Here is a 27352-nt window from a genome sequence, read left to right as displayed (position 1 = left end):
AGAAGACACTGACTCAGACAACCTTATTTCCTCAGGCAGGTCTTTCAGACCCTCAAGGCCCTGTTTGCAAAAGCTCTGTCCTCTTTCATTTTCATCTTGGACTCTGTAAGAGACAGAAGACACTACCCGAGGAACTATGCAAAGGTTCATACATAATTAAAATGGCTCAAATATATTCTGGAGCTCATAGTTTTAGCCCCAAAAGAATAAATAAATGATTCAAACTTCCATTTAGTCCCCACAGTGTTGCATAATGAGGGAATATTGTTGGAACTTGGATTTTGAATTTGTTTTCCAGTCTAGTAAAGCATAAGTGACCCTCGATCATTATTGAACCAAAACGGTACAGTTGGACTCTAAATATTGAGTTTGTCTGTTTCTCTCTGGACCCTCTGCAGTCTACTCACTGGTTACATTAAAGAGGGTTAAACTGTGATTTGTCAGTCTGTATTATGTTACATGTAGACTAACCTATTTGTAATAGCTAAAGCAGCATATTGCCTGTTAATTGCAGCTTGTTACAGACATTATTGTGCTCCTGACACAGACACAGGAAGCTCTTTAAATCTGCACACATTTAGATGCTAAACTTCCAGTTCATTTTATCAATGACTGCTGATTTCTTCTGTTGTTGAACTGTCGCTCTTTCTGCTCTTACTATTGTGAGTCTGGTTGAACCATCGAACATCGTTTTGTTCTCCATGTACAAAACAAACATAGAAAATAACATCTATTTGTAAAGAGGACTTTACAACCTAAAAGCAAGAAAGACCATTCAGAAATATAGAGGAGTCCTCTCAGACGTCTGACTGTACACATCGAGGGTTTTCTCAAGTCACAGTACAATTACCCACATTTACAGTAAATACAGTAAACTATCACAATCTATTTTAAACATAAGAACCCACTGCATGCACTACTAGAAATAGGTTTTGTTCTGTACTGGCTTGAGTCAGCTTTCTTTAGCAACCTAGTATCAGATCAACTTTTATGGACGTACTCTCACCCTGAACACAGTGGTGAAAAAAAGTAATCAGATCCTTTACTTGAGTAGAAATATTACAATGTAAAACATACTCTATGCCAAGTAAAATAGAAGTATTACCAACAAAATATACTTTAAAAAAAATCCAAAGTAAAAGTATTCATTCTGTAGCAGAATGCCCCTGTGAATGTTGTATTAATGGAGCAGTATTTTTATGTTATAGCTGGTCGAGAGGGAGACTTATTTGAACTGCTTTCTATATCTATAACCAGGGATCATTTTACCAAAGTAATCATGTTTAGTGTTTAAAATCTTCTGTAACTATAGCGGTCAAATAATTGTAGTGGAGTAAACGTACAACACTTCTGTCTGAAATGTAGTGAAGTAGTAGCATAACACAGACATTCTCAAGTTAAGTGCAAGTACCTCAAAATTGTACACAAGTACCGTACTTGAGTAAATGTACTGTGTTACAATCCACCACTGCCTGCACAACAGCTTTCGGATAAGGGAAAACACATTGCATCTGTAGAGCTTTATTCTAAAACAGGTAAAATACATTGAATGGACTGAATGAGAGCAAATAATGAGAGAACAGTCTCCTCCATTTCTAGTAACAGTGTCAACCTCTGGTCATTTACACGAGACAGACGATCCACATAGTTCAATGGAATCTCAATTCAAGGCTTCTTGAAACAAGTCAAACTGATACAATGAGCTAAGAATAGGATGGTGTAGAGTGACATCTACTGGACCCACACGTGTAGTTACTGTAATACTGCACATCCTCGAGCTCACCGACATGATCCGTTTTAGGGTTTGCAACTACAGTATAATGTGGACTGACAACATAAATATAAATAAGGGCAACTTTGTCAAATTATTTTCAACAAGAGTTTATAAAAAACTGTGTGTTAAATGTCCCTCTTACACTTCCCATCCTATGTTTACCAGATTAACGGACATGAGGTGTTCACTGACTCTATCTTGTATAACTGAATCACTAGTGATTAGTTATACAATTACAAACATCCCATGAGAGAGATAAAAAAAAAAAACTTTCCAGTAAATCATCTGAGAAAGCACATGAGATTGAGCACATCTGCACAGCGTTGTGTGCTGGAAGTGCCACGTCACATCCTGCTCAAGAATGTCAGCGCTGAAAGGAGAAACACACTGCAGGTCAGTTGTGAGCACCAGGCTGCAGTCGTGGTCAGCTCAGGTCCAAAACACAAACCAACATCCTGACTCGCCAAGAAAGACGGGAAATACTCCAGAGCCAGATTAGTGCTGGAACAGACTTCAGTGGTGTAATGTGTCATGCTCACACAGCAAATTAAATGTTAATTATATATTTCTTTTGTAAAACATCAGGTTTTAAGTTCAACGGCTTAATATGAACATGCCGATTTTGTTGTTGCAATTCTTGTCAAGTACTACGTCTGATGCCACTTTGTGTTTGCATAAATATCAGATATTCCTGCACCTTAAGGCAAGTTAGATATAAGACATTTTTTATTGCCACTGAATGAAATTTAAGAGCAATTTTACACACATTTACTCTGCTATCTGTATTTAATGCAAGAGGCATTTGGTAAATTATTATTTTGAGATTTTACAATGCAACGTCAGAAAATGAATAAAATCCTACTTCCCATGTGTTAGCATTTTTAAGACTTTTAAAAGATTAATTTCAGACATATTAATACTAAATAAAGCATTATATTTAGATGAATTAAAGACTTTTTAAGGATCCTCGGGTGTGTTAAGGATGTGTTGAGGTTGGGCAAATCCAAATTAATAGAGAGTTTAATCATATTCAATTAAAATATGTGAAAAATACTTACTAACGACAGCTTTTTCAAAATAAAATATGAAGAAAAAGACCTGTTGAAAAGTATGCTAGCGCTTTGGTATTGGCGGAGGAGATGTTTATAAAGCTTTTATCAGTCAGGTAAGCAGATAAACTAACAGCTGAGAAAGACACACAACATGATCTCTTTACATAAAACATAATATTTTTATAATTAAATCAAGGCCCATGCACAAGATATTCAAAATATTTAAAGCAAAACATACACATCTTAAACCTCTGACCTATAGGCAGTTACAGACAATAAAGACGGTAAGAAAGAAGACTCCAGCGAGCTTCTGTGGCGTGCTGGCTTGAGAGCTTTCCATTAAGAATAAAGCACATATGGTGATCCACATAATAAAAAATAATGCACGTAGATTTGCATAGGCACATAAGAGAAGTGCAGTAGGGAATGTGTAGGAAAGCCGGGGTGGGTCAGGTCAGGGCTTTGTGCAACCCTTCAAAGTGGGTTTTGTGGTTTAAATCAGTCTCTGTAGCCCTTTTATCCTTTTGTTTCTATTTCCCGTAAAACTTTTTGTTGAGCAGGAAAATGAGCAGGTTGACATTGATGGTGGCTCTATCGAAGAGTTTCATCACTGCCACGCCTTCATACTGCAGCTGGAGGAGATCCTGAGGAACAAACACAGAAAAAGATCAGCCACAATAAATCAATCGCAGCGAACCGTCTCTATAACGTGTACAAATACTCAGTCTGTCTAGTCTGTAAAGGCACACCGTGGGCGTGACGAATAAACGACACGAAAATGTGAAATACTCACCTGCAAATAATATTCTGTATGTCTAGGGCTTTTATTGTGAAAGTTAGAAACGGAAGGAGTGGAACTGACATGTGCTGCATGGAGGAATAAAGTTTGCCGTCTTGGGACTGGGACTACGGAGCCTCTGTGTTGTTGGTTTATAGTTTATATACATTTAAACACAATGTGCTTGTTTGATGACTTCATCAGAGGTGAAAATTAACCTTCTTTCAGAAAATAAATGACATTGCTTGTTTGATGCGTTATAGTTGCGTTGTATGTGAAAGCATTTATGACAAAAACAGTAGTTTGAAAAAATATATTGACGTGTAAATTAATCGCATTAAAAAATAAAACTATCCCAAATGTGAAAAGGCCTTCGGGGGAAAAAAGATATGAAAAAGAAAGATTACCTGATATTCTAACTGTAACGTCTCCAAGTGCACGCCCATGAACTTGGCCTTCACCTCAAAAACGCCGACAGTCTCTGATGGAGAAATCTCAAAAATAGCATTTTTGAACCTGTGAAGAGAGAAGAGCGAACAGGAAGATTCATTGTTAATGTGGACAGAAGCTCATGTCAAGAGACGGTAGCAGCCCGCTGGCTCTTAAATTGAACTAAAACGGCTGAAACAAAGTGAACTAATTGGGTTTTCACGAATGACAATGACAGAAGCTTGAGATGACGTTAAACATGTCAAGTTTTGATATCTAACGTTGCATAAAGAAAGATTATTAGCAGCATATCAGGCAACAGATCAGGCAGCCAGGATGTTAAGTAAGAACTACGGATCTTCCTGGGAAACGTTTTAAGCAGAAGTTGCGGGTGCTAGTTTTGAAGGTTGGCTTTTGCGTTAAAGAAAGCAGAACTCACTGGTTGGGCTGCAGATCCTCGATGGCGATCAGCACGCCCTTCTCATGGAGGCGAGAGGCCGTGTATTTCTGTGAAACCTGTTTACTCTTCTTGGCCTTGTTGTCGCCTGGTTTCTTCCTGAGGAGAAGACAAAGAAAGACAAGTGTGAAGTACAACATAATACCATCTCTTAGCCTTCAAGTCTGTTCAACATGTTTGGAAAAGGATCATCAGAGGACAGAAGGTAGCTCTTCCAGAATGAGGTTGTATTGGACACTAAGGGAAATTAACAAAGTATGTATTTTGGCCTTCATACATTTTTGATTCATATATTTTCAACTGTTTCATAACACAGAATGATCCACTTCTGACTAACAAACCCGTCACGCAATAGAGAGGAGGATCTCTAATCTGGTTTAGATCTCGATATTGAACAACGTTACAGTATATTCCTCATATCTTGCAGCCCTAATTGCTGCACGCAATTTACAGATTTACGTCCCAGATAGACGGCCAACCTTCCCCCCCCCTCTCTTTTAGTTTGGAGACACAAGAATGAGGGAAGGTTGACCGTCTATCTGGGATGTAAACACTTACCCCAACCCCAGCTCACCCTCCAGCTTGAAATATAATACCTTTCTTGTATGTGCACCTGCTAGTTTGCTAACAGGTGAGGCTTCTGTCTGCAGTTTAATCATGCACACATGTGGGTTGTTTAGCATGTAAACAGAAATCCTATATGAACCTTTTTTCTAAAGATAGATGTAAACAGGCAGCCAATACAATCTGACATTTGGAGCACTACCGAACAAAGTAAAAAGGTCACTCACTTGCACTTGCTGGCCAGATTGTCCATGCACGTCTTGATATACTGATTGTAAGAATCAATCTGAACATTGTAAAAATTGGTCTTTGAATTGAGGGCGGTGTTGGTCTGCTGAAGTCTCACCAGCTCAGCTTTCCTACGCTGACGATACCGCCTCTGATTTCTGATGTCCTGTAACACACACGCATCACATTTAAGTAAAAACACAGGACGTTTAATTGTCCTCTTCCTGAGATGATCTGTCTGTTTTTCCTACCTTGGCTATGTTGTTGATGAGGTCCTGATAGCGGTTCTCGGGGTGAACCTTCCCCAGCTCGGCCAGCCTCTGTAGGTTGCTCTTGATCTTGTCCTTCTTGCCCTGCAGCGTTAGGCTGTCATCCACCACCGGTTTGACCTGCTTCATCTTCTCTGGAGTCTTGGCGTCTCTGATGGCCCTCCTCTGCATGGCACGCTGGTACTCTGCTTCCTGTCATCCAGGGAACAAGAGGGTTTATAGTTAGCTAGTCTCAGTTAAACAAAGTTTCTATAAAAAGAGCTCTAAGCCGTCTATCTTTAAAGTTCAGGCAATTCAATATTTGCCAGAGATAAGAAACTCTAATTACTGAACGTAAAGTGATATTATGGGCAGTAATGGGTCTGTGCAGCCGCTGATTGAAGGTCAGTCTCCACAGCTGCCACCAAAACAAACATGTTGTTCAGATTCAGTTTTTTTTAATGCAACTATTCAAGTTGAGCAATTTAGAACAAATACAAATTAATTCAATATGTTCCCCTCAGTGCCACACTTAGATTGCTTGCCATTTGTGTAGCATGTACTTCATAAATACATAAATATACATGATCTATTATGATAATTTGGTGTTTTCACAGTAAATAAATGAGACTGTGTTAAAGACAAACGTAAGCAGCAATATCGTTAGTTTCCAATGAACACAGCTGCTTCTGTTGGAAAGAGGATGTTGCCATAGAGGTGGGAGACGCAAGTTGTCATTTGTAAAATAATTCAGTTAATGCTCCACTGCCTACAAAGTGAAGTGAGCTGTTGCCTGTTTGAAAAGGCCCTGTATCGTGTTTCTGACCTGTTCTGTGCCTGCTGTTAAGTCCAGGATCTCAGTCAGAGTCTCCCCAGGCTGGAACCTGATCACATCCACAATGAGCCTCTTGGTGCTGAAAAGAAACATTTAAGAAACCATTGGATTTTCTGAACCAACCATATTAATTTTGTTAGCCATGAATGTAAAGTATGAACTTACTTGAGCAGGAGGGTCCGGGCGTCCATCTCAGCATTGGCCTCACCAGGGACGTCAAACTTGTTAGCGAGTGTGAGCGACACCTCGGTCTTCCCCATCAGCTCTTTGTTGGGGTCGTTAGCGGGAAGAGGATTTTCACCTAAATGAGACGGTGACATTCACAAAGGATTACACAATTACCCAATTATTAAGAGTAAAAGAAAATCTGTGAAAGGTTCATGTGTTCAAACAAATGCATCAAAGGATACAAATGAATTATTTCTGTACATTTATCACATCATTTGAGTAAACCAAAAGAACACAACATCGCCACATAAACTTTTTGATTTTGTGAATTAGTTAAATACTTGTTTAGCTCATTTTTGCTGGACTGGAACGTCACTGACAAATAAAACCATCCGCCTCACCCCACTTACTCTTCGCACTCGTCACTGCATCTTATGGCTTTCACCGCTCGTCTTGCTAAACATTTTGCTTTCATTTGCTTTTATTTTTACTAACTGTATTTATTTATACTTTTATGTTGCACACTACTGAAGAACCGCTAAACAGATTGTTATTGTTCTAAGCACAATGACAATAAAGATCTATTTTATTTTATTCTATTCTCACCGATGAGGGACTCCACGGTGGGAACCTCGCCCAGGTCCTCCAGCAGCTCGTGGATGGGGTCATTGTGCTCTGGTGCAATGGCATCCTGATGGTCCAGCAGCAGCTAACAATATGGAAGATCAGTCAGTGTGTTAGTGACACAGCAGAAGACAAAACTTCAACACTGAACCAGTTCGGCGCAGACTGACAGGAATACATATATAGTACATAATGCATGTATAATAAAACATGTAATATATAGTGAGAAGGTCCAAACTCACTGTGTGAGTGTTAATAATCTCTCCAATTGAGATGTAGATGACAGGTTTGGTGACGGTGACCAAGTCAGAGTACTGATCCACATTGAACTTATCTTCTAGCGAGGGAACGTCACACGCTGCCAGGAAGAAACGCCTGCAATGGAAAAAGGAAGGATAAAATCAGACGAGCCAAGAAAATAAGCAACAACGTGAGAGGAAGAAGGAAAGAACCTGGAACATTATTAACATCATCCTCAAGGAACTGAATGCTGTTTCTATAACAATTAACAACAGACCTGAACTTCTGATAGGAGGCGCTGAGATATTCATTGATGGGATTGAGGTGGGCGTTGTCTCCCAGGAACATCTTATTGGAGGCGGCGTGCTGTAGCATCTTGGCGACGGAGCCCAGGTTTCGCCGCTGATCAGTGGTCAGCTGGCCACCCGCAGACACCTCAATGATGTCAAAGGCATCCGGTGCCACGATGGCCGGGTTCATGTAGCGGTAATACAAGAGGTTTCCCACAATCTGAAAAGTCAAAATCAAATGATTCAGTTAGTGGAATTATAATGATGAGAAAATGTGGCATCTTTTTCATGCTTTACGGATCCTTTCTTAGGATGAACATTATTATTACATTGTTTAAGCTTATAAAAGCTCTTAAAATTGGAAAATATAAACAATTCATCAAACTGTTCAGAAAGAAACGTTAGTCAAGTTATATTCAAATGGCGCTGTGTTATACGGGAGCCCTGAGCGCCACGTGAGAAGCAAAGATTCTGGTGATCAGGTGTAAGGGGGGGGGGTTGCAAGTTAAAGAAAAATGTTCTTTCCATGATCTATTGTCTATTGGCAAGAAAGAAAGAATAAGATTTTTGTCAGCAATAAAAGTATTCATGTTTTCACACTTTATCCTATTTAGAACACGGGGTAGTGGTGCACTTCCGCTTCCTGTGCCCCCCCCCCCCCCACCTCCCCTCCATAGATAAAAAAAAAGAAGAAGGAATTTGGAAAGATTATTCTTGCTAAAGCTTTTATTTATTTGTTATACTAGAACAGTATATGCAGTTGCACTGAATTCAATCAGCAAACTATAGCAACTATAAGAAGCAGGTTTTAAGCTACAATTATTTTAATTTATCTGCATTTGTTGTCACACAAAACAAAGATCTGTAAATTACAAAACTTTTCCGATTAATCATGAGAGCTGAATTGAGATTTAAGGGTTTGGTAGGAGCTACGGCAAAAAGAGGAAAGGCTTCTTGACCATGACATTAACAGCTTGTGCAGGGAGGAGGAAAGCCAGAAGAGAGGGTCACGGCTCGCCTTAATGTCAGCAGACAGAGAGAAGGAGGACACCCCCACCACGACAGAGAGGCTGCAGCTGGTCGGCAAGGCGGGAAGAGCAGAGCAACAGTAGGAAAAGAAAAAAAAGGAAAGAGGAAGAGAGAGCCAGGCAGAAGATGAAGAGGCCAAAGAAGAAGGGCTGTAGTTGTCCAGCTCACCAGGATTAAAGTTACTGCAAATTATCTGTATGTAAAAGGTTGTGGCTGACAAATTCTCCTTGTATACATTATTATATTTTTCACTTATCTGCTTCTGAAATGTAGTTTTTCGATGTTAGAAGTGCCACAAATCAAATGCCATTTATCTCAGTTGTATTGGGGTTGTAGCATAAGTCTCAGTGTAAGAGACCTGAAATGTTCTGCATGGCTAGATACTACTATGTTAAGATGGAACTGGGAAAATAATTAAGATTTCTTTGTGATTTGGGTGAACTGACCCTTTAAAAACTGGGGGGGACACAGTTTAGCTTACAAATTACCTTGAGCAGCTCGTCCTCGGTAGCATCGGGGAACTTCTCATGGAGGGTGTCCTTCAGCACTTTGGAGATGAACCGCATCCCATATCTGAGAGACAAAAGCCACACAGACAGTGTGAGACAGGCAGGGAGAAAAAGTAATAGTTGTTGCTTTAAACCAGCTGACTTGTGTCTGTAAAAATGTGGTTCACACAGCCGATGATGCTGAGGATGCAGTGAGCAACGTACGGAATTTTATCCACCGAGACGATTATGGCCGACAGGAATTTGTCCGTGATCGTCTTCATGTTCTTGATGGACGCTTCCAGTCTTGTCCTCACCTCCTCGTGGGCCATAGCCTGCTCTGGAGTTACATCGTAAGGCAGCTTACTGTTGAAAACAGGAAAGAAAGAGATGGACAAATGAGAATCCATCAATGTTGATCTCAACCTCTGAAGCCTTTTTTTATGTTGCTTTACTAGTGTGCAGAGCTGTGGCCGTGATGTCATCACTGAAGAAAACCTTTCGACAAACGAGCTAAATAATCTGTAATTTGGAGGAATTAGCTTGAATCAAACCAAAAATATCTGCCAATGGTGTAAGCAATAATAATAATAATAATAATAATAATAATAATAGGCGTCATTCACCAACTGTTCTTAAGAAGAAATGTCTTCCTAAAATCCACTAACACAGAATCTACACACACTCAAGAGCACCAGGAGTGCTGACATGTTTGTGCAAAGAAATTGGTTATTGCGTTTTCTTCAATTCTATCGTATATTCAGTCATATAAAAATCTTTTATCATGTATAATATTTAGAAATAATTATTTTCATTATTTTATTATGGACTTATAAATAAACATTACATTAGCAGTTCAACACTGAACTATTTTCTTTTGTTTTTTTATATCCACTACTGACTATACTTGAAGTTTCCGGTGCTGTTTGGGCCTTCTTGACTTAATTCTCTCTTTCTTTTCAATTTCTACATATATTCATAACTATATTATAGTTACGACCATCTTTGACCAATTCAACAAACTAACAGAGAAAATAAATAGTTTTACTGTGTTTAAAGATTGGTCAGAACATCCTACTGAGACTTTGAAACAATTGTAATGAACAAATCATCAAAGACATCCTCCTCTCCAGCTCACCTGGCCTCTCCAGTCTGCGTCTCCATCTGGTTGACCCAGCTCTTGTAGATGTCCACCGGGTCCGTTTTGATGTTTAGCGTTTTGTCATCCATGATCTCCTTGACGACCGGTGCCAGGATCTGCCGTAGGGCGTTCTGTCCCCGCGCCCCTCGGTGGAAACTCACCACCATCTTGATGACTGTTGGGTTTCCTGTGACGATCTCCTTCATCTGGTCCACTTTTGACCTGCGGACAAAACATTGTACTGTGTATTCACTAACCAGGTCTTGTGTGATTCAAACCTGTGGTCATAAATGATTGTTGGCTCTGTGTCTGGTTCTCACTTGATCTCCTCCTGCAGGGCCGTTTTGAAGAGCTTGGCCAGCAAATACTCCTCTCTCTGGTTGGAGGCGTAGTTATACAGGGTGAAGATTACGGAGTCCATGAACTTTGTGGATTTATTCTGTGGCATCTGGAAGATCAGCTTGGCGAGATACGTGGGGTTGGTCTACAAGGAAGGAATATTATCAGAGGTAACGACTGGGAAGACAGCTGCTGTGATACTGTTGTACCCCTTTCACACATGGCCTGCATCCCTGGAAGTATCTAGACATTACCCGGTTGAGCTGTAAACGGCTAAAGCGAGAGACCAAGCAATGAAAGAACAGAGATGTACTGAAATGTACCTGTAACAGGTAAAATAGGTACTGGTATGCTTCCAGTTTGACCCTCTTCTCCTTGCTGAGGGCCTTCAGGCCTCCCCTCTGCTTGTTCATCATCATCATGTTGGACAGCTGGCCCTTGTTCTTCCTGGTCAGCTTCTTGCTGTGGGACACCACCTCTTGCAGCGTGATCTTGTTCTTCACCAGCAGGCCGATCTTGATGTCCATCAGGTTCAGGTCGTTCTCCAGCTGCTGGTTGGAGCGGATGTTGGTGACCACCTCTTCGCGGAGCCGCATCAGTTCCAGCTCCTCCTGGAAGTCCTGGTCGCTGTGGTCCAGCAGGTGGACGAACTTCCTCACCACGGCCATCGGAGGATCCTCAGCGCTGACTGTGTGAGGAAGGGCATTTTAAGAGTCAAGCGACCACAAACGCTGGAGACCAATTCAAAGGACTAAAGAAAGTCGGTGGGGATCCTACTCACTCAGCGTCTTGTAGTCATCTCTGGCCTTGTTGGCTCTAATGAAAGCCTGAATCTTCACCACCTGATTGATCTGCAGTAGAAAACAGCAATCACTTGGCTGATCAATAGTCTTCATTAACCACAGGAATGCACTGTGAGTTGAAGTGAAAATGTCTTCACTCATGTCAGAGTGCTAAATGAGTTTCGCTCGAACCCCACAGGACACAGACTAAATGTCAGCACACGTCAGGGGAAATGTATGCACAGGGATTGAAAGCTTTTATTAGATAACACTGCAACGTGTTTACTTAAAACCCTCATTTTGTCAACAGACAATTTGTCTTGGTTCTCTAAAATGATCCAAAACTCAATTTTCAACAAGGTTTCAGGCTATGAATACTTACGTGATCTTGGAAGTACTTTAGACGATCCTTGTACTTCTTGCGAGCTTGGTGCATCCGAACCATGGATTGGATCTGAAAGAGAAAAACAAATCCTTTAGTCTTGACTGTATTCATACGGCTGACAATAATCATAGTCAGATCACAGACATTAAGCGTAAGAATGTACCTTGACGGCCTCATCACTGTGATCTTTCAGATATTGCTTACGGTCTTTGAACTTCTTCCTCTGTTTGTGGCCTTTCCAGTGGGCCTGAGAGAAAACAAAGATTGAAAGTCGGTATGATAATACTTCCTGATAGCAGACAGAGGTTTGTATGTATGCCCTCAGGATGACGCCTGTATCTCACCTGTATGCATGTTACAGCTGGTTCTTGGGATTTCAGGAAGCTCAACCGCTCCTTTTGGCCATTTCTCACCAGGTATCCACGGCAACGAGCTTGCAGCTTGGCAATCAGAGACTCATTGGCCAGCCACAGCTGCTCTCGGTTGTAGGCTGTGGTTACCCCAGAAACCACCGACTGACAGGGAGGAACAATCAGTTTAACGCGGTGTTAAGAGGCTACGGCCATGCAGTGCTCTCAGGGACTGTGACCTACCTGGATGTCCTCCTTGTTGAGCTGTGTGTTGTTCTGCAGGAAGCTCTCTGGCTCCACCCAGGTGCCCTCCTTGCTCTGCAGATTATAATAGTAGTTGTGTCCTCCCTTCACCCAATGCTTCACCCACTCACTGCCATTATCACCTGCACAGACAGCATTACAAAAGGAAAGTAAACAAGATGGAGCCAATAATTAGCAAGAAGCATCATCCATCCATTTCCAGTTTGGAATTGGATTTTTAATTACAATATTGGACGATTTAAAGGGGAACTACGCCCACTTTCAAAATGTATACATGTAATTCCTATGGTCCAAAAAAGTGATGTGATCAAGTATAAAGTCTGGAAGTGCTCCATAGACAATGACTTGAGAGGAAAGTTCTATTTTCTGTTTCAGAACCGAAAACACTATTAGAGAATAAAACTAATTTGGGTGAAGTAATAAACATTCTGTGGGTCATAAAGTTTCCCATACATTGTCTATAGAGCGGCTTCAGTCTTTACACTTGATGACATCACAAGTTTGAGACTTTCTCTGGTTTAAAGCTTTGAGTGAGAGTGGCTCATGTTCAAAAATATTAATTGAACCATGGGAATAACATTTTAAAATGTTTAATCTAGGTGGTGTTCCCTTGTAGTGTATTTTCTTTTGGAAAACACAGGTGAAAAAGCAGTTCGTAAGTAGAGCTTCATGTGTAGGAGGTGTCAGATCACAGCGTAGGGAGCTACCACCTTTCAAAAGTATGAAAATTTCATAGTAAATTATAATCTTCTCATCAAGCCAATCTCTGCAACACTGGAAGCAACTGAAAAGAGGCATCAATCCTCCACATTTCATCAGAATTATAGATTATAGATTAGGCACAGCAACTGTCGCTTTTCTGATGGCATTAACTTCTAAGTTGTGATACATTTCCTCCTCACCTTCTGTCTTTTTCTCATTTTTGATCTTGGACAGGTCATCCTGGTAGGTCTGGCCACACTCAGAGGTGACCCCATACAGTCCTGACCCGGGGTTACGCAGAGCAGCCAGGGTCTGAGCCGGATCGCCACTGTCCACCGCCTCATTGACAGCCTGGATGGACTGCGAGACTGCAGATATAAAGGCAAGATATCAGCCTTAAATGCTCTCTACACAGTCCTCACATCAGGAACACTGGTAGAAGGTGGGTAATAAACGTTCTGCAATAATACATATAAAATAGGTCCAGGAAAAGGAAAAGAGTGTGCTCTTACACTGTAAGGCCTCCTGTGTGTCCTGGTTTGCTTTCAGAACAGCATCCTGGATCTCATCAAGCCACAGCACAGCAGAAGGATCCTGGGTCTCCTGCAAGGACACAGGAACATATGTTCAGAAACTAACAGAACACAGCGAGCACACACAAACGCCATCTTTCCTATAATTGATCGTGGCTGTATCGGAACGCATGTGACTCTGCCAGTCTTTGTTTTCTCCTCTAAATGCCTCAAACCAAAGTTGTATTTTTTTTAATTCATAAGTGAACAACACTACAGCTAATAACTAGTAGAGTAAGAATACAACTCCAAATGGCTTTCTAACAAATCGCGTTCACACATCTCTGTCTGTGTGAAAATGCATGTGACGGTTCTTAAGCCTGCAGGTTGTGTAAGGTTGTTGTCAGCAGTGTTTGGTTTATTACCAACATACTTTATTATACTAATAAAATACAACATATCAGACTTGGTTAGGGATAGGAAAGTCCTAGACTTATTTCCATCGTTGTTCCTGTCGTTAGAAACTTTAATCACGACGAAGACAGGCATAACTTTCCCTGCCACAGGCTAAAATAGTAAAAGCTAAATATTCAGCACACGCAGCACACAAGAGGGCTGGGATAATTGGTTCATTAGCAGCATTTTTGTACTTGTAAATAAAGCGAACTAGAGACCAGTCCTGCTACAGAAGTCCAGAAGAACACTTTGTCATGGTGACAAACACACACTCACGAGGTGAAAACATCACTGGCGTTGCAGCTGGTAATGAAATGGCATTTTCGTCTCGTGTTTCTTTGCTTACATTTCTTTCCATTTAAATGTATTTTTGAATAATCCACCAAAAGATTCTCCCTGCCGGACAGTTCTTATAGAAACCACGGACCTGTACTGTATGTTAACTACAGTATGTTCATTTCCAATGAATTATAAAAACATACAGCACATCAGACTTTGTCCTGGACTTTATAGTGTGTGTGAAGCAGCTGTGGGTTAAATGTGTTTCATCATCCAGTATTCAAATGACAACATCTCATGGAGGTGCATTATATTCTGGTCTGTTTCCTGCTATAGTGGGTGTTGACACCTCTGTCTCTATGATACATCCCTACATTTGTGATTGAGATTATTTTGATTATGAGGGAATAACACATCATCGCTAAGCAATGAACTGCTCCTGCAGCTGCTGGAAATACACAGACATGCTGCCACACCTTCTACATTTGGCCAGTTATCCACAGGAAGAGAAAAACCGACCATACCACACACAGACCTAAAAAGAGAGACATGTCACCAAAAGATCTTTTTTTTTTTAAGAGTATAAAAAGTGTTTTCCCTTTACGTCACTTGATTCCATTTACTTACACCACACCAATACCTCAATACTGAATTCAACACTATATTATTATAAAGTGCAGTTATACCCAACTACATCCAGATGGCGCTCTCTGTCTCTGTATAACATGCGTGGCAGCTGTTTGATACTTGCCGCTCTGCTGCTTTCTAGAGCCCAAAACAGGCACCTCATTTTGTTTTGGCCTCCCCCTCCGTGAGACCCGCCCTTTCATGTTGTGCTTCAGGGTAGATGAGAGGAGGTGTGTGTGTATGTATGTATGTATGTGTGTGTGAAAGAGGTGGGCGGGTACGACTGATACCCGATCTCATGCAAGGGGAGTGTGAGTTGGCAGCTAACATCTGTATGCACCACCCGGACTCAAATGGGCTCCATCTTTATAGTAAACAGAGCCGTACCTGGACGAGCGCTGATTAGTGTTTGTACGTTTGCACTTGGCAACATAATTGACATTTGTGTGTGTGGGCGATGAGTCCCTGCACTCAACTGGCTGAAGACAGGGTGTGGTGCCAGAGGTGGCGGGTGAATTGGAGGAGGACTTGGGCGTAGCTTGGTGCATTTCATCACACGTTACAAGCCCATCATGGAAATAGAGGAAGTGAAAGCTGAGGAGGTTGGATAGTTTATAAATCACTTTTTTTTACTTTTCTTCTGCACATTTATTTTTAACTTCCTTAGAAATCACCTAAAAAGGTCTTTACTGAACTATCGTTTCTATTCTTAGATTTATCTGTCGTTTTTTCTATTGAGTAGAATATTTACAATTTGTGAATTATTATTTATTTATTTCCTTTATTTTTTACCTCTCTTCTCTCTTTTTAATTTGTTTATATTTAGAAATTGTTCCAATCTCGAAATTAATCCTATATATTTGATATGGTCAGATTTATATCTGTGAAGACACATTAAAACATTTATTATAATTCTGTCACACAGTATACATGGAAGCATTGACTCAACGATATGTTTGTGTAATCTTCTTTGGCTCAATAAAAATATTTAAAACATAAAAGAGCTCATTCATATGTCTATAAGAGCACAAGCGTGGAGCTTAAACACACACATACAGAACAAACCGTGACTTCACTGAAACTTTCAAACTTTCTCTTCAGATGTTATCTCTTCACTTTTAAACTGCAACAATCACAATATATATATATATATATATATATATATATATATATATATATATTGTGATTGTTGCACTTTTTTTTCACTTTTAAACTGCAACAATCACAATATATATATATATATATATATATATATATATATATATATATATATATATTGTGATTGTTGCAGTTTAAAAGTGAAGAGATAACATCTGAAGAGGCACACTATAGTCGACTATATTCGGCTTGTTAGTCAGTAGAGTCTGGGCAGCACTTCCTGCTGTTTATCTAGGCACAGCCCTCAGCCCAGAGTCAAAGCCAGCTTGTGCCTGACTGTGTCTCTGACTAACTGTTCTAATACTGCAGAGTTAATGAGGAAACACCAAGAAGCCAGTCACAAATTGAACCGCAGGCGGAAAAAAACAAGCTTCGTTATTTGCTTCTTCTCCAAACTGCGGGCCTCGTATCACCTGGAAACGCCCTCCCTTGCAGCCTGACTACACCTTAGCCACGTGGGTACATCTCCTCGGTCAACACCACCGCTCACGATCCCTCCCTCTCTGCTGAGGAACATCACATCGCCACCGGCACTTTGAAGCCCAACAGGAAGCTCACACTGCCCTAACTACTTCCTGTCTGTCTTTAGGTAATCGACTCAAACAGCCACATGCGGCAGTCAACAACCAGAGTATGGTGTGTGCGTGCGTGCGTGCGTGCGTGCGTGCGTGCGTGCGTGCGTCTGCCTGTGGCCGATTTAATACCCCGGTCAGCTTTCTGTCCTTTTATGGAAGCAAATGACTGAGGCTCGGCTTGTTAGTTCTTATGCATGTGAAATCGGCAGAAAAATACTTTTTGGGGGTTTTTTCATCTCCCGGTTTTTTTTTGTTTTGGGTCATTTGTTGACATTTGAAAGAGTGTGGGCAGTGGCCAAGTATTTTGGAGTCTAAGCTTGATAAGAGACTTCCTTTATCTGTATTTACACAGGATATAAACAGACTCAGTGATAAAAGGGATACACTGAGAATTGTTCTACTTACAGGCCTTGTTCTTAAGAAAATAAAGAGCAAACTAGTGTTCACTTTGTCAGCTATTTCTTATACAGTCTTAGTCCTGTGCCCATTTTTATCATATTCAGTCTAGTGTAGCCAAAACATCACCTCATCATAAAGAAAAGGTTGTTGATATTTGGAGCGAATATTCAACTCTGAGTAATAAGAACTCAGTTTATGCTTATTAGGGATTTTCACCTCCTCTGCACCTTTGTGCTCTGTGGTAAAACCAAACCCACCTCCTGCAGTCTCACCTCACCTACAGCTGCAGGAAATAAACCCAAACATGGCTGTCATCCTGTGACAGCCTATGCAAATGTGCTGCACAGACACACGCATACAAGAGCCGAATTCATCAGCCCACCTCACTCAAGTAAAGATAAGAGGCAAATGAGTCCGAGAGAGCAGAGTGCTGATAAACTGCTTTCAGGAAAGACCGTTCAATACGTGTCATTCTCTAGACTCAGATGCACGTGTGAAAACAAGAAGGGGTAATAAAAACAGAAAAGAAGGTCAAACCTCAGAAAGCTGTAGAGACAGAGAGGCAGGCAGACATACGACAGGAAATGAGCGGGGGAAAAGATGATCGCACCATGACATCAGCAGTCTGGTTGTGTCATGTGGAGCCCAGAGGCCTGAGTCACATGGAGCCATCTGCTACAATGATGGTCTGGGATCCCATTGAGCTGTGACCACGCATCACAATAATGCATCTACTGTATAAAGCATGGATTACAGAGAAACTCATGAAAGACTGTATTGTGTTTTTAAACGTTTAAAGCTTTCAGGTGATGTAATACACCCTGCCCAGAACTCTTTTTTAATTAAAAAAACAGTCAATCGGGGATTTCCACAGGGATAAGGAGTACCTAGGGGGGTCTGGGGGCATGCCCTCCCACTGGAAAATGTTTGGCCTGTAAAAGTTCAAATTTGGGTGTCTCTGGCACATTGTAATGCCACTGTTCCATCATAAACACTAATTAATTAATTACATTTAACTTAATTAATTAATCTTGTTTAAGCAGGAAAGGGGCCCCTTTTACCCCTACGATAACAAGATTAATTGGAATCATTAAATACACCTGCTCATGCATCAAATGCCCAGTCATACTGTAGCTATACTGTAGGTATACTGTAGTCATACTGTAGGTATACTGTAGGTATACTGTAGTCATACTGTAGGTATACTGTAGTCATACTGTAGTCATACTGTAGTCATACTGTAGGTATACTGTAGTCATACTGTAGGTATACTGTAGGTATACTGTAGTCATACTGTAGTCATACTGTATGTATACTGTAGGTATACTGTAGTCATACTGTAGGTATACTGTAGGTATACTGTAGTCATACTGTAGTCATACTGTAGGTATACTGTAGGTATACTGTAGTCATACTGTAGTCATACTGTAGGTATACTGTAGTCATACTGTAGGTATACTGTAGTCATACTGTAGTCATACTGTAGGTATACTGTAGGTATACTGTAGTCATACTGTAGCCCTGACAGCTATCAATTGTATGAGCTGCAGTAAAACGCTTTACAAAAGTCTGGATGTAACTGTAGCCAGGCGCAGTTTGCATGAAGTGTTTGCATAATGCTCACCTCAATTAAATCCACATAAAAAAGGAAAATCACACAAAGGGAGGGACCAGGGCACACGGCAACCCTACACGCCATTAAGCAAACTTAATATTCATCCAAACTTCATATTGATCTAAACAACCTGAACATCCAGCTTCTAATTCAAACTCTCACATGAGAAACCTGTGTAGTGTTTTTGTCTTACATGAGCCTTCTCTCTGCGGGCCTCCAGCAGTTTATCGTGGTAGTGCTGAGCCACAGACGGGTCCACACCTGTGAGCTTGGCTGAGGGGTTCTGCAGCATGGCCAGGGTCTTTGTGGGATCCCCTTCATCCAGGGCCTCGTTGATCAGCCCAATGGCGGCAATACCTGCACAAAAAACAGAGTCAGTGATCCCAGGAGGAGTTGAAAGATAGGGAAGGGAGGGACGCTTGTAACAATGAGTCAAGATGTGGCATCGTCTGATAATTAAAGATTAACTTAATATAAAGCAGAGTTACTTTTACATGTGTTGTACTTCTGAACCTGTGGCCAACCAAGGACCTTTCCCAAAGTGAAGAAACCTTTATTTTGGAGGTCCAGGAGCCTGCTACCTAAATCCTAACTGTATTCTACTTGCATCAAAATGTATGTTATACATACTACTGATGGAGTATTTATTGTATACTATATATAAAATGTATTTGTTTTGAGATGTTCACCATCGAACCCTGGGCGGGTCAACTGTTAGCACACAGGCTATCAGCTTATTACCTCTGTCCAAGGATGTCATGTTTTTGGTTTGTTTGATTGTCAGCAGGATTACTGACTACCAGCCTGATTTTTATGAAACTCAGTGGAGGGGTGCAGCATAGGCCAAGGAAGAACCCTTTACATTTTGAAATGGGTCAGAATCACGTGGCTGACAAACAAATCACATTTTACTTTAGTTAACATTGTGAGAAAGTTATCTAGTGTGGTAACCACTTTTAAACAGTTTTGACTTGAGTGTGTCTCCTACGTTCGTGCTCCTCCTGCACAGTCTGGTTGACTTGGTCGATGCAGGCTTGAATGTCGTTCCAGGTGAGATAGTCGCTGCCCTCCTCTCTGGCTGCTGCTTTAAGACGCATCAGTTCATCCATGTACCTGAGGAGCACACAGGTATGGCGTCACATCATCAGCCTGCCTCAGTCCACTCAAGAAACGCACATAAACCTCAGACACACTAAGACAATGTGTCACAGTCTCCTGGTGTGAGTGCTCACCTCTGCGCATATTCATCCTCCACATTACTGAGTCCAGTGACGACGCTGGACAGTTGTTTCCAGAGGGCGGCTCGGTCTCCCACGTCCATCGCCTCGTTCATCAACACCACCGATGACAGCATCTCCACGGCAACTAGCAGCTCGGGGTGGGACAGCGAGCCCTGCAGGACACAGGACACAAATTTACCCCATATGTCAAACTGCCACTGAAGACTACCAGAGGCAAACATGTCGATGGTGTCTAGACTTGTTGTTCCACAGTTAAATCAGAGGAAGCCCGGGTCGGAACATTAGTGGCTCCAACACTTCTGTGAAGGCGAGGAAGTCGGCAGCTATGACAGATAAGGGTTGCACGGTTTTAAAAATGGTTTCATATGTTATGTATTGTTTGCCTTACAGGTAGTCTGTGTAGTAAGTTCTATATAATAATAATAATAATAATAATAATAATAATAATAATAATAATAATAATAATAATAATAATAATAATAATAATAATAATAATAATAATAATAATAATAAAGTAATGTCCTCTTAGGGCCATTATTTCCATTAATGACTCTGTTTAGTCTATTAGATGTCATAAAATAATAAAACAGGAAATATCTCATTTTGTCCAAACAACTATCCAAATCCCAATTTACAACAAGATAAAGAAATAATAAAAATTATTTCCTACAATTAGCTAAATGAATAAACATTTCTAGCGGGGGAGGATTTTTCAAAGGCCTTGCTGTGAACTACTGTTTATTCTTAATTTATTCTATTTTCAATTGACTTTTGAGTGGTTTTGTTATTATTAAGTGTCGGATCATTGCTTTTTAAGCAATATGTCAACAAGTGGAACGTGCCATACTTCCATTATATTCAAGTGCCTTTTATGTTCAAGTGTATGTCTCTGTGTGATATGTGGAAAATACAATAAAACATATTTGTCAAAAGAAAATTGACTAATTGTTTCAGCATTGTGATGTAAAATGTGGTGCACTTAATATGTATGTTATCATTTGGAAAGAAGGTGGTAAATCTGTTTTTATTCATCAGTTGATCAAGTAAAATAAACTCTGTTATCAACAGATATGTCTAGATTACCGTAGCACACCTGAAGTAGTATAAACTGGCCAAATGTCAGCAAGGTAAGTAGTTTTTATTTTCAGGTCAACTCATCCTGTAAGTTAGCCTCAAAAGCCACAGTTTGTTACCAAGAATGATGCGCTGGTGCAGGTGCGGGTTCCACTAATGCTTGCCTGTGTATTTGACTTTGTGTGAGTGTGTTTCTGCGTTGTGGGTACCTCCGGGCTTTGCTGCTGCAGGGTGAGTAGCTCTCTCTGGTAGAGGTCTGCGGCACTGGGGTAGACTTCAGGCAGCTGAGCGTCAGGGTTCCTCAGCTCTTCCACCGTCTTCTCCGGCACACCCTCCCTGATGGCAGCGTTGATGCATTCCACTGCCTTCAGCACTACGCGCACACACACACACACACACACACACACACACACACACACACACACACACACAATTAACATCTGTGAATGAATTATAAGAACAGATACAGATGTAAAAACAGGGAAGAAGAATGGTTGTTAGTATGCAAGTGTTATGTGCATACTCTTCAGGTAGCCTGCTGCGAGCTCATTGGCCACGTCCACTCCACTCTGCAGCTCATCCTTAGTCAGAGCTTCTCCTGGAGACGTCTAATAAGGAAGAAATCAATTATACTGATGAGAGCCAGCACCATTTTCTTGACATAAGTATACAGCTTCATTTGCACTCCCTACCTGGTCTTTATTCTCTCTGTCAGCCTGCAGCTGCTTGAGGTACCAGCCTTTGTTCTGGGCCTGCAGGTTCTGGACGCCCATGGCTTTAAGGGCCTCATATAACTTATCCTCATCGCCACTCAGCAACGCCTGTTCAGCTGCACTCAAGGCGTTGCTCACTGCAGGAGAAAGGTTGACCTTTTTACTAAAGCACCATGGAAACTCAGGACAAAGGAACAAATCAGTAAATAAATGTGTTTGTGTGTCTGCGTGACTTACCATTGACCTTGTTGACGTTGCCCTGGATTTCAGCCTGGTTGAGAAGCTCATCATAGATGTCTCCCTCCGCGTCGGCGTTCTCCATTTGCTGTTGGAGCAGAGCAACAAAAATGTGGCCATCAGCAAGTGAAATATAACAGAATTACACATGAGCAGCACTTATCATCACATCGCCCTGCAGGACACCAGAGTAAGACATATATCATGCAAAGATCATTTTGTTGTCTTGCTCTTATTTTTGGGGTAATTTTGATCATTTATTTGCTTTGCCTGTTGGCAAAACAAACTTTCTACATTCTAAATCATAAATCCTACATTCCTCTCTCAATGGAAGAACATGCTGGTACATTTGTCAAGAGGGTGGAGGGATTTTATGCCTCTCTATTTCCCCAAACAGTCCATCTTCCAGTCACCATCTTTACTGTAGTGGTCGTTTTAATCTGTGTTGCCCCAATGGTTTGCGTGGCCTCAGCATTTTACTCTGTCTTTTCTACCGCTTCGGGCTGTATGGTTAAATTATTCTCTAGTCATAAAGTTGACAATGGCTTGTTCCATTTTTTATTATATGGCTATTTTATGGTCCATCAAGGATAACATGCCCCAGGGCACCTTTCATCTCTGGCCAACTGAAACCATCTGAATCCGCCGCACACCATCTGCGATCGCTGCAGTTTAAAACTTCGTACCCGTTTGCGTGAGTTGGCCACCTTCTCTCCCTTGGCCTGGTACAGTGTGTCGTGGTACTGGCGAGCAGAAATGGAGTCCAGGTTGAGCAGCATGGCGTTGGGGTTCTGCATAGCAGCGACCGTGCCCTCTGGTACGCCATGGTCGATGGCCTCGTTGATGGCGATCACAGCAGCATGTACTGAGGATGGAAGGGTGAGTGTGAGTCATGTGATAGTTTGTAGCCTAATCTTAGCTTTTTACTTCTGGTAATTGCATTTACGCTGATGTTAATGTGTGGAGATTATCCTCCTGAACAAAACATGCAAGTATCATAAATGCTCGTTTGCCACAGAGTTTATTTTCTGCAATAATCCAAAGAAATATGTCATCCCTGCTGCGCTCTATTAGCTTGGTTTAGCATAAAGAAGCTCAAAATGTAACAATGACCATTTCTATTTCTTGACTTGATGCAGTGACATCTTTTTTTCTTTTTTGTTGTATTAAATCAATCAGAATTAATTAATTAATTAATTAATTCATTCATTCATTAGTGTGCTTCGTAGGTGGATTCTTTCAGCTTTGGACAAAGCCAGGCTATCGGTTTCCCCTGGTTCCAGTACATGCTAAGCTAAGCTAATTGGCTCCTGGCTGTAGCTTTACATTTAACGGACAAACACGAGAGAGGTATCGATCCTCTCATTCAACTCTCGGCTAGAAAGCTAATTTAAGCGTATTTCCAAAACTGGCTAAGTGGAGAAAAAAGTCCATTCTAATCCCTAAACAAAGTATAAGTGAAGCCATTATCTTGGACATTTGGGGGAAATCAGTGATCATTTTAGCTGTAATTCTCTTGAGATAATATTATATGAATTTCAATTGAGTGATAATATTTATAACAGTTTAAAAAAAAACAGACTTGTAGATGAATTTAAGCTTAAAAACTGCAGTAAAATAAAGCTACAAGGTTTTCTTAGGTCAACAATTGACTAAAAATGGCCTAATTGACCTCCAGAGGATCGGGGAGATTAGTATCGGTTTCATTATGAAAGCATGAATTAAATAAACTATATCCCATGACATCTGAGCCCCTCTCACATGCGGCTTCATCCACCGAGAGCTCATTGGCCAGGATCCCTCCAATCTTGCTGAAGGCGGGCATCTGGATTCCATACTTTTCCAGCTCACTCTTCATGTTGTTGATCTCCTCCTCTGGGGTAGAAGACAGAGCAGAAGGAACAGATCAATGGACAGAGCAGACAGGGGGGGCGGGCGGGCGGGGGGGCGGGGTTAGGGAAGCGAGAGACTGTGGAGACGGACTGTTCCTGGCTCATGTGTAATAATCACATTTCTGACTCTGGGACAGGGAGCCAGGCGGACGGACAGGAAAAGCTCTCACAATTACTAATGACTTTCACACACTGTGGCCTGCTGGGGGAAAATAATGCCTGTGTTCCTCCTCTCAGTGCTGCTTTCAGAGTGCAGACAAATTCAACACATCTTAAACTTCATGTTAACTTTGGCAACATGGCGACATCTGTAATGCTCTGGATTTAAGATGACATAATTGGGTTAACAGTGACAGAACGAGGAAAACAGACAGACAGACTTGTGTTCAAGCTTACCAGTAAAATCTACTTTTCCATACAGATCCTGGATCTGGGGGGCCAGGCCGAGCTTGAACAGGTACAGGCTGTAGAAGAGGACAGAGAAACAATGTAGAATGAAAGATGAGAGACAATACAGAAACAAATACACAAAAAGCCATTTCATGCTTTCATGCTCAGAGCTGCACATAGTGTTGTTGAATATTACAACGTCAGTTCCAGGAGTAAGAGAGGGAGACAGGTCTGACAGGTCAGAGACTGACTGACTGAGAATATATCAGAACGTGACTCTGTCATTTCAGGGCGAAGAAGAAGAAGAAGAAGAAGAAGAAGAAGAAGAAGAAGAAGAAGAAGAAGAAGAAGAAGAAGAAGAAGAAGAAGAAGAAGAAGAAGAAGAAGAAGAAGAAGAAGAAGAAGAAGAAGAAGAAGAAGAAGAAGAAGAAGAAGAAAATAGAGCATCATGTCTTGACCTGAATCCCACAAATCATGTGAAATATCTTTTTCTTGATACACTGTCTTGAAATCTTCTGTGCTCTATGCTGCTAAACAGCTGTCCAATATAATAAGAAGCCCGGCTGTAGTTCTGCTGTTTTAGAGATGAAACTTGGGATTCTGTCAAATTATAGTGCCTTTGTGTCACACACACACACACACACACACACACACACACACACACACAGTCTTAAAACACGCTCGCGCCACAGATGTGTGTGGACCACTAGGACTATACAGCTTGTGAAATGAGCCGCGAGTTGTTTGAGCACTGAAATGAATGAGGAATTCTTATGATTTTATAAAACAACATATGTGTTTGTTGACCACAATAAGATGTTTTTCTGTGGTTTTCGGATTTGATTATGATTCATTTCAGTACTTTATTACTGATACTTACCGTTAAGACAAAGAAAGAAAGAGAGACAAAAACGGAGCGAGTACCTGAGTGCATGTATGCAGTAGATGCAGCGTGGCATGTTCTTTCTGTCATATATGTCTGTGGTTTCAGGGTAGAAGATCTGAAACACACACAGGGACAATGAGTCAATGAGAGCAGCACTTTCAGCAGGTCCATGAGCGCATGCCAGCGTGTCGCAGCTTGTGTGCAGGAGTGATTCAGGGTAGCAGCTCTAATAAGGGGATTACATAATATAAATGTGCATTCACACGCTCTGCCATTGTCTTTGTGGCGCAACTGAAATGGAGGTTTTGAAGGCAGGTACTTATATTTTCTATTCAAGCTGACAATCAGTGATATTTTAGGGCTGATTCTAAATTTCTTTTCATGCAAACATAATGACAAGGATTCAGAGTTAACAGGGTGGAACATTCTCACAAAAGCATTTTTACTATAATAGGCAACTGTTTTCCTCTGTTAGCCTGAGTAGTCATTTAAAGGAGCATTTCAACTAACTACAAAACACAGTTTATCAGTGAGTTCATTTCACAGACTGCACAGACTGACAAACATGTTTGAGGTAAGTGATCCGTCGCTATGGTTAAGGCTGGGCCATAGAGAAAATCAAATATCACTTCATCTTTTGACCAAAGAACTCAATGTCGATATTGCGACGGTGTTATAGAATTGACCGTTGGTGCTTTAACAAAATACTTACACAATGAGAATCTTTGATAAATAGTCATCAGCAATGTGGATATATTGACTAAGTGGGTAAAGGCAAATCTCGTAGTCTCGTACCACAATATCGATACATAATCTCAAATATTGGGAGTTTTCTTGATTCCACTACAAAGACAAAGTCTTCAAAACATTTCTTAATCACAGCTACATTACCGTGTGACAACCATTTACTGTGTGTCGAGCAAAATTAAACCCTCTGCAAGTTGATTTTCACACTGTGCGGAAATTAACTGGCACCAATCGATGCCTCGAGTTGAAGGTAGAACATCAACGGCATGCTTTGAATGATATTCAGCCCTAATGTTAAATAATCTGTGTTTGATCCGCAGTTAAGATCTAAACCATGCAACTGATGGTGCATAGATGTAGTGGCTAGAAGTCATTTGCACTGTTAAATACATGATTAAATCAACAAAAGATATTTCTAAAGAAGAAACAGAGTTTTCATTGAAGGTTTTACTGACTAGTCCGGGAGGGACCTGCTGATGTCTGATATTTAATAAAAGTTAAACACCACTCTCACGAGCCACGCTCACCTTTGGCAGTCCCTTCTCGGACATGGCGTTGAGCCACTGGATGACATTGTCTGTGTGTCTGAAGTGGAGACCGGTCGCCTGTAAAAACAGGAACCAAACATCAGGACACAACAAACATGTTCAGTCCCAACGCAAAGACTCAAATCCAGCCTCATTCACAGTGACAACAGGAGCTAGAAACAGAGGTCCCACTTACCCAACATCTCCAACCGGGTCACAACACAAAGCAGGGAAAGACATACAGACTCCACGGAGGTTTTGTAGACCCACAAAGATCTCAGTTTCATCTCAAAACCAAACTGATGGAGATTAACATGTTCTTCTTTTCACAGCTCCAGTGTTTAGTGGCCAAACAACAGCTTCCAAAGTCACCTTTTGGCTTTAAAACACTTTGGTATGATGTGTGAACTCTTTGGAGCATTTGATCGACACAAGCTATAACATGGCGGCCGTGTTAACATCCCCAGTCAAGATGATGGTTTGAATAGCAGCACAGGGGGGGCATGCGGTTTCTTTTTAGGGTGAACGATCCCTTTAAACAACACCAACATCTTAACCATTGTTGCCTTTTGATACATCACATATTTATAATGTTGGTGAATCTTGTATATAAAACCTGCTGTAACACTTTGACCTGCTAACGGAGGAATGAAAAGGACTGTGGTTGGTCTGACACGTTCATAATGTCTGGATGGTTCCAAGAGGACGATCTTTTCAATGGCACAACCATGAGGTTTGGAGAACTAAAGGCTGAACTGCTGCATATATTCATTGCCCTGGAAGATTAGACTTACAGTATTTACTTTACTAAGTCAGACTCCAAGCAGGTGATGTTTTTAACATGATCTTTACAGTTT

The 27352-nt window shown here is 41.1% G+C and overlaps 1 protein-coding gene across 2 annotated transcripts in view; it reads right to left on the bottom strand.

Moving 5' to 3' along the window:
• Positions 1-1505: 1505 nt before the first annotated feature.
• Positions 1506-27352, bottom strand: part of iqgap1 (IQ motif containing GTPase activating protein 1) — a 42391-nt gene continuing 16544 nt past the window's right edge. For both annotated transcript variants that reach the window (XM_029457770.1, XM_029457762.1), the window contains 34 exons: positions 26496-26573; positions 25260-25336; positions 24342-24409; positions 23815-23928; positions 22740-22918; positions 22054-22141; positions 21796-21953; positions 21627-21711; positions 21313-21476; positions 20021-20181; positions 19777-19901; positions 18982-19145; positions 13680-13770; positions 13368-13535; positions 12445-12587; positions 12196-12366; positions 12015-12098; positions 11849-11920; positions 11466-11535; positions 11008-11372; positions 10666-10829; positions 10343-10567; positions 9430-9570; positions 9205-9289; positions 7675-7907; positions 7400-7532; positions 7140-7242; positions 6531-6666; positions 6357-6444; positions 5534-5743; positions 5282-5448; positions 4473-4589; positions 4012-4120; positions 1506-3470 (listed from right to left, as the gene is read on the bottom strand). In XM_029457770.1, coding sequence (XP_029313630.1) covers positions 3357-3470; positions 4012-4120; positions 4473-4589; positions 5282-5448; positions 5534-5743; positions 6357-6444; positions 6531-6666; positions 7140-7242; positions 7400-7532; positions 7675-7907; positions 9205-9289; positions 9430-9570; positions 10343-10567; positions 10666-10829; positions 11008-11372; positions 11466-11535; positions 11849-11920; positions 12015-12098; positions 12196-12366; positions 12445-12587; positions 13368-13535; positions 13680-13770; positions 18982-19145; positions 19777-19901; positions 20021-20181; positions 21313-21476; positions 21627-21711; positions 21796-21953; positions 22054-22141; positions 22740-22918; positions 23815-23928; positions 24342-24409; positions 25260-25336; positions 26496-26573 — 4650 coding nt within the window. In that variant the 3' untranslated portion in view covers positions 1506-3356. The remainder of the gene's footprint in view (positions 3471-4011; positions 4121-4472; positions 4590-5281; positions 5449-5533; positions 5744-6356; positions 6445-6530; positions 6667-7139; positions 7243-7399; positions 7533-7674; positions 7908-9204; positions 9290-9429; positions 9571-10342; positions 10568-10665; positions 10830-11007; positions 11373-11465; positions 11536-11848; positions 11921-12014; positions 12099-12195; positions 12367-12444; positions 12588-13367; positions 13536-13679; positions 13771-18981; positions 19146-19776; positions 19902-20020; positions 20182-21312; positions 21477-21626; positions 21712-21795; positions 21954-22053; positions 22142-22739; positions 22919-23814; positions 23929-24341; positions 24410-25259; positions 25337-26495; positions 26574-27352) is intronic.

This window comes from Cottoperca gobio, chromosome 3 (genome assembly GCF_900634415.1).
Source record: "Cottoperca gobio chromosome 3, fCotGob3.1, whole genome shotgun sequence".
In the NCBI taxonomy this organism is placed as follows: Eukaryota; Metazoa; Chordata; class Actinopteri; order Perciformes; family Bovichtidae; genus Cottoperca; species Cottoperca gobio.
This window is presented reverse-complemented; position numbering and strand designations above follow the sequence as displayed.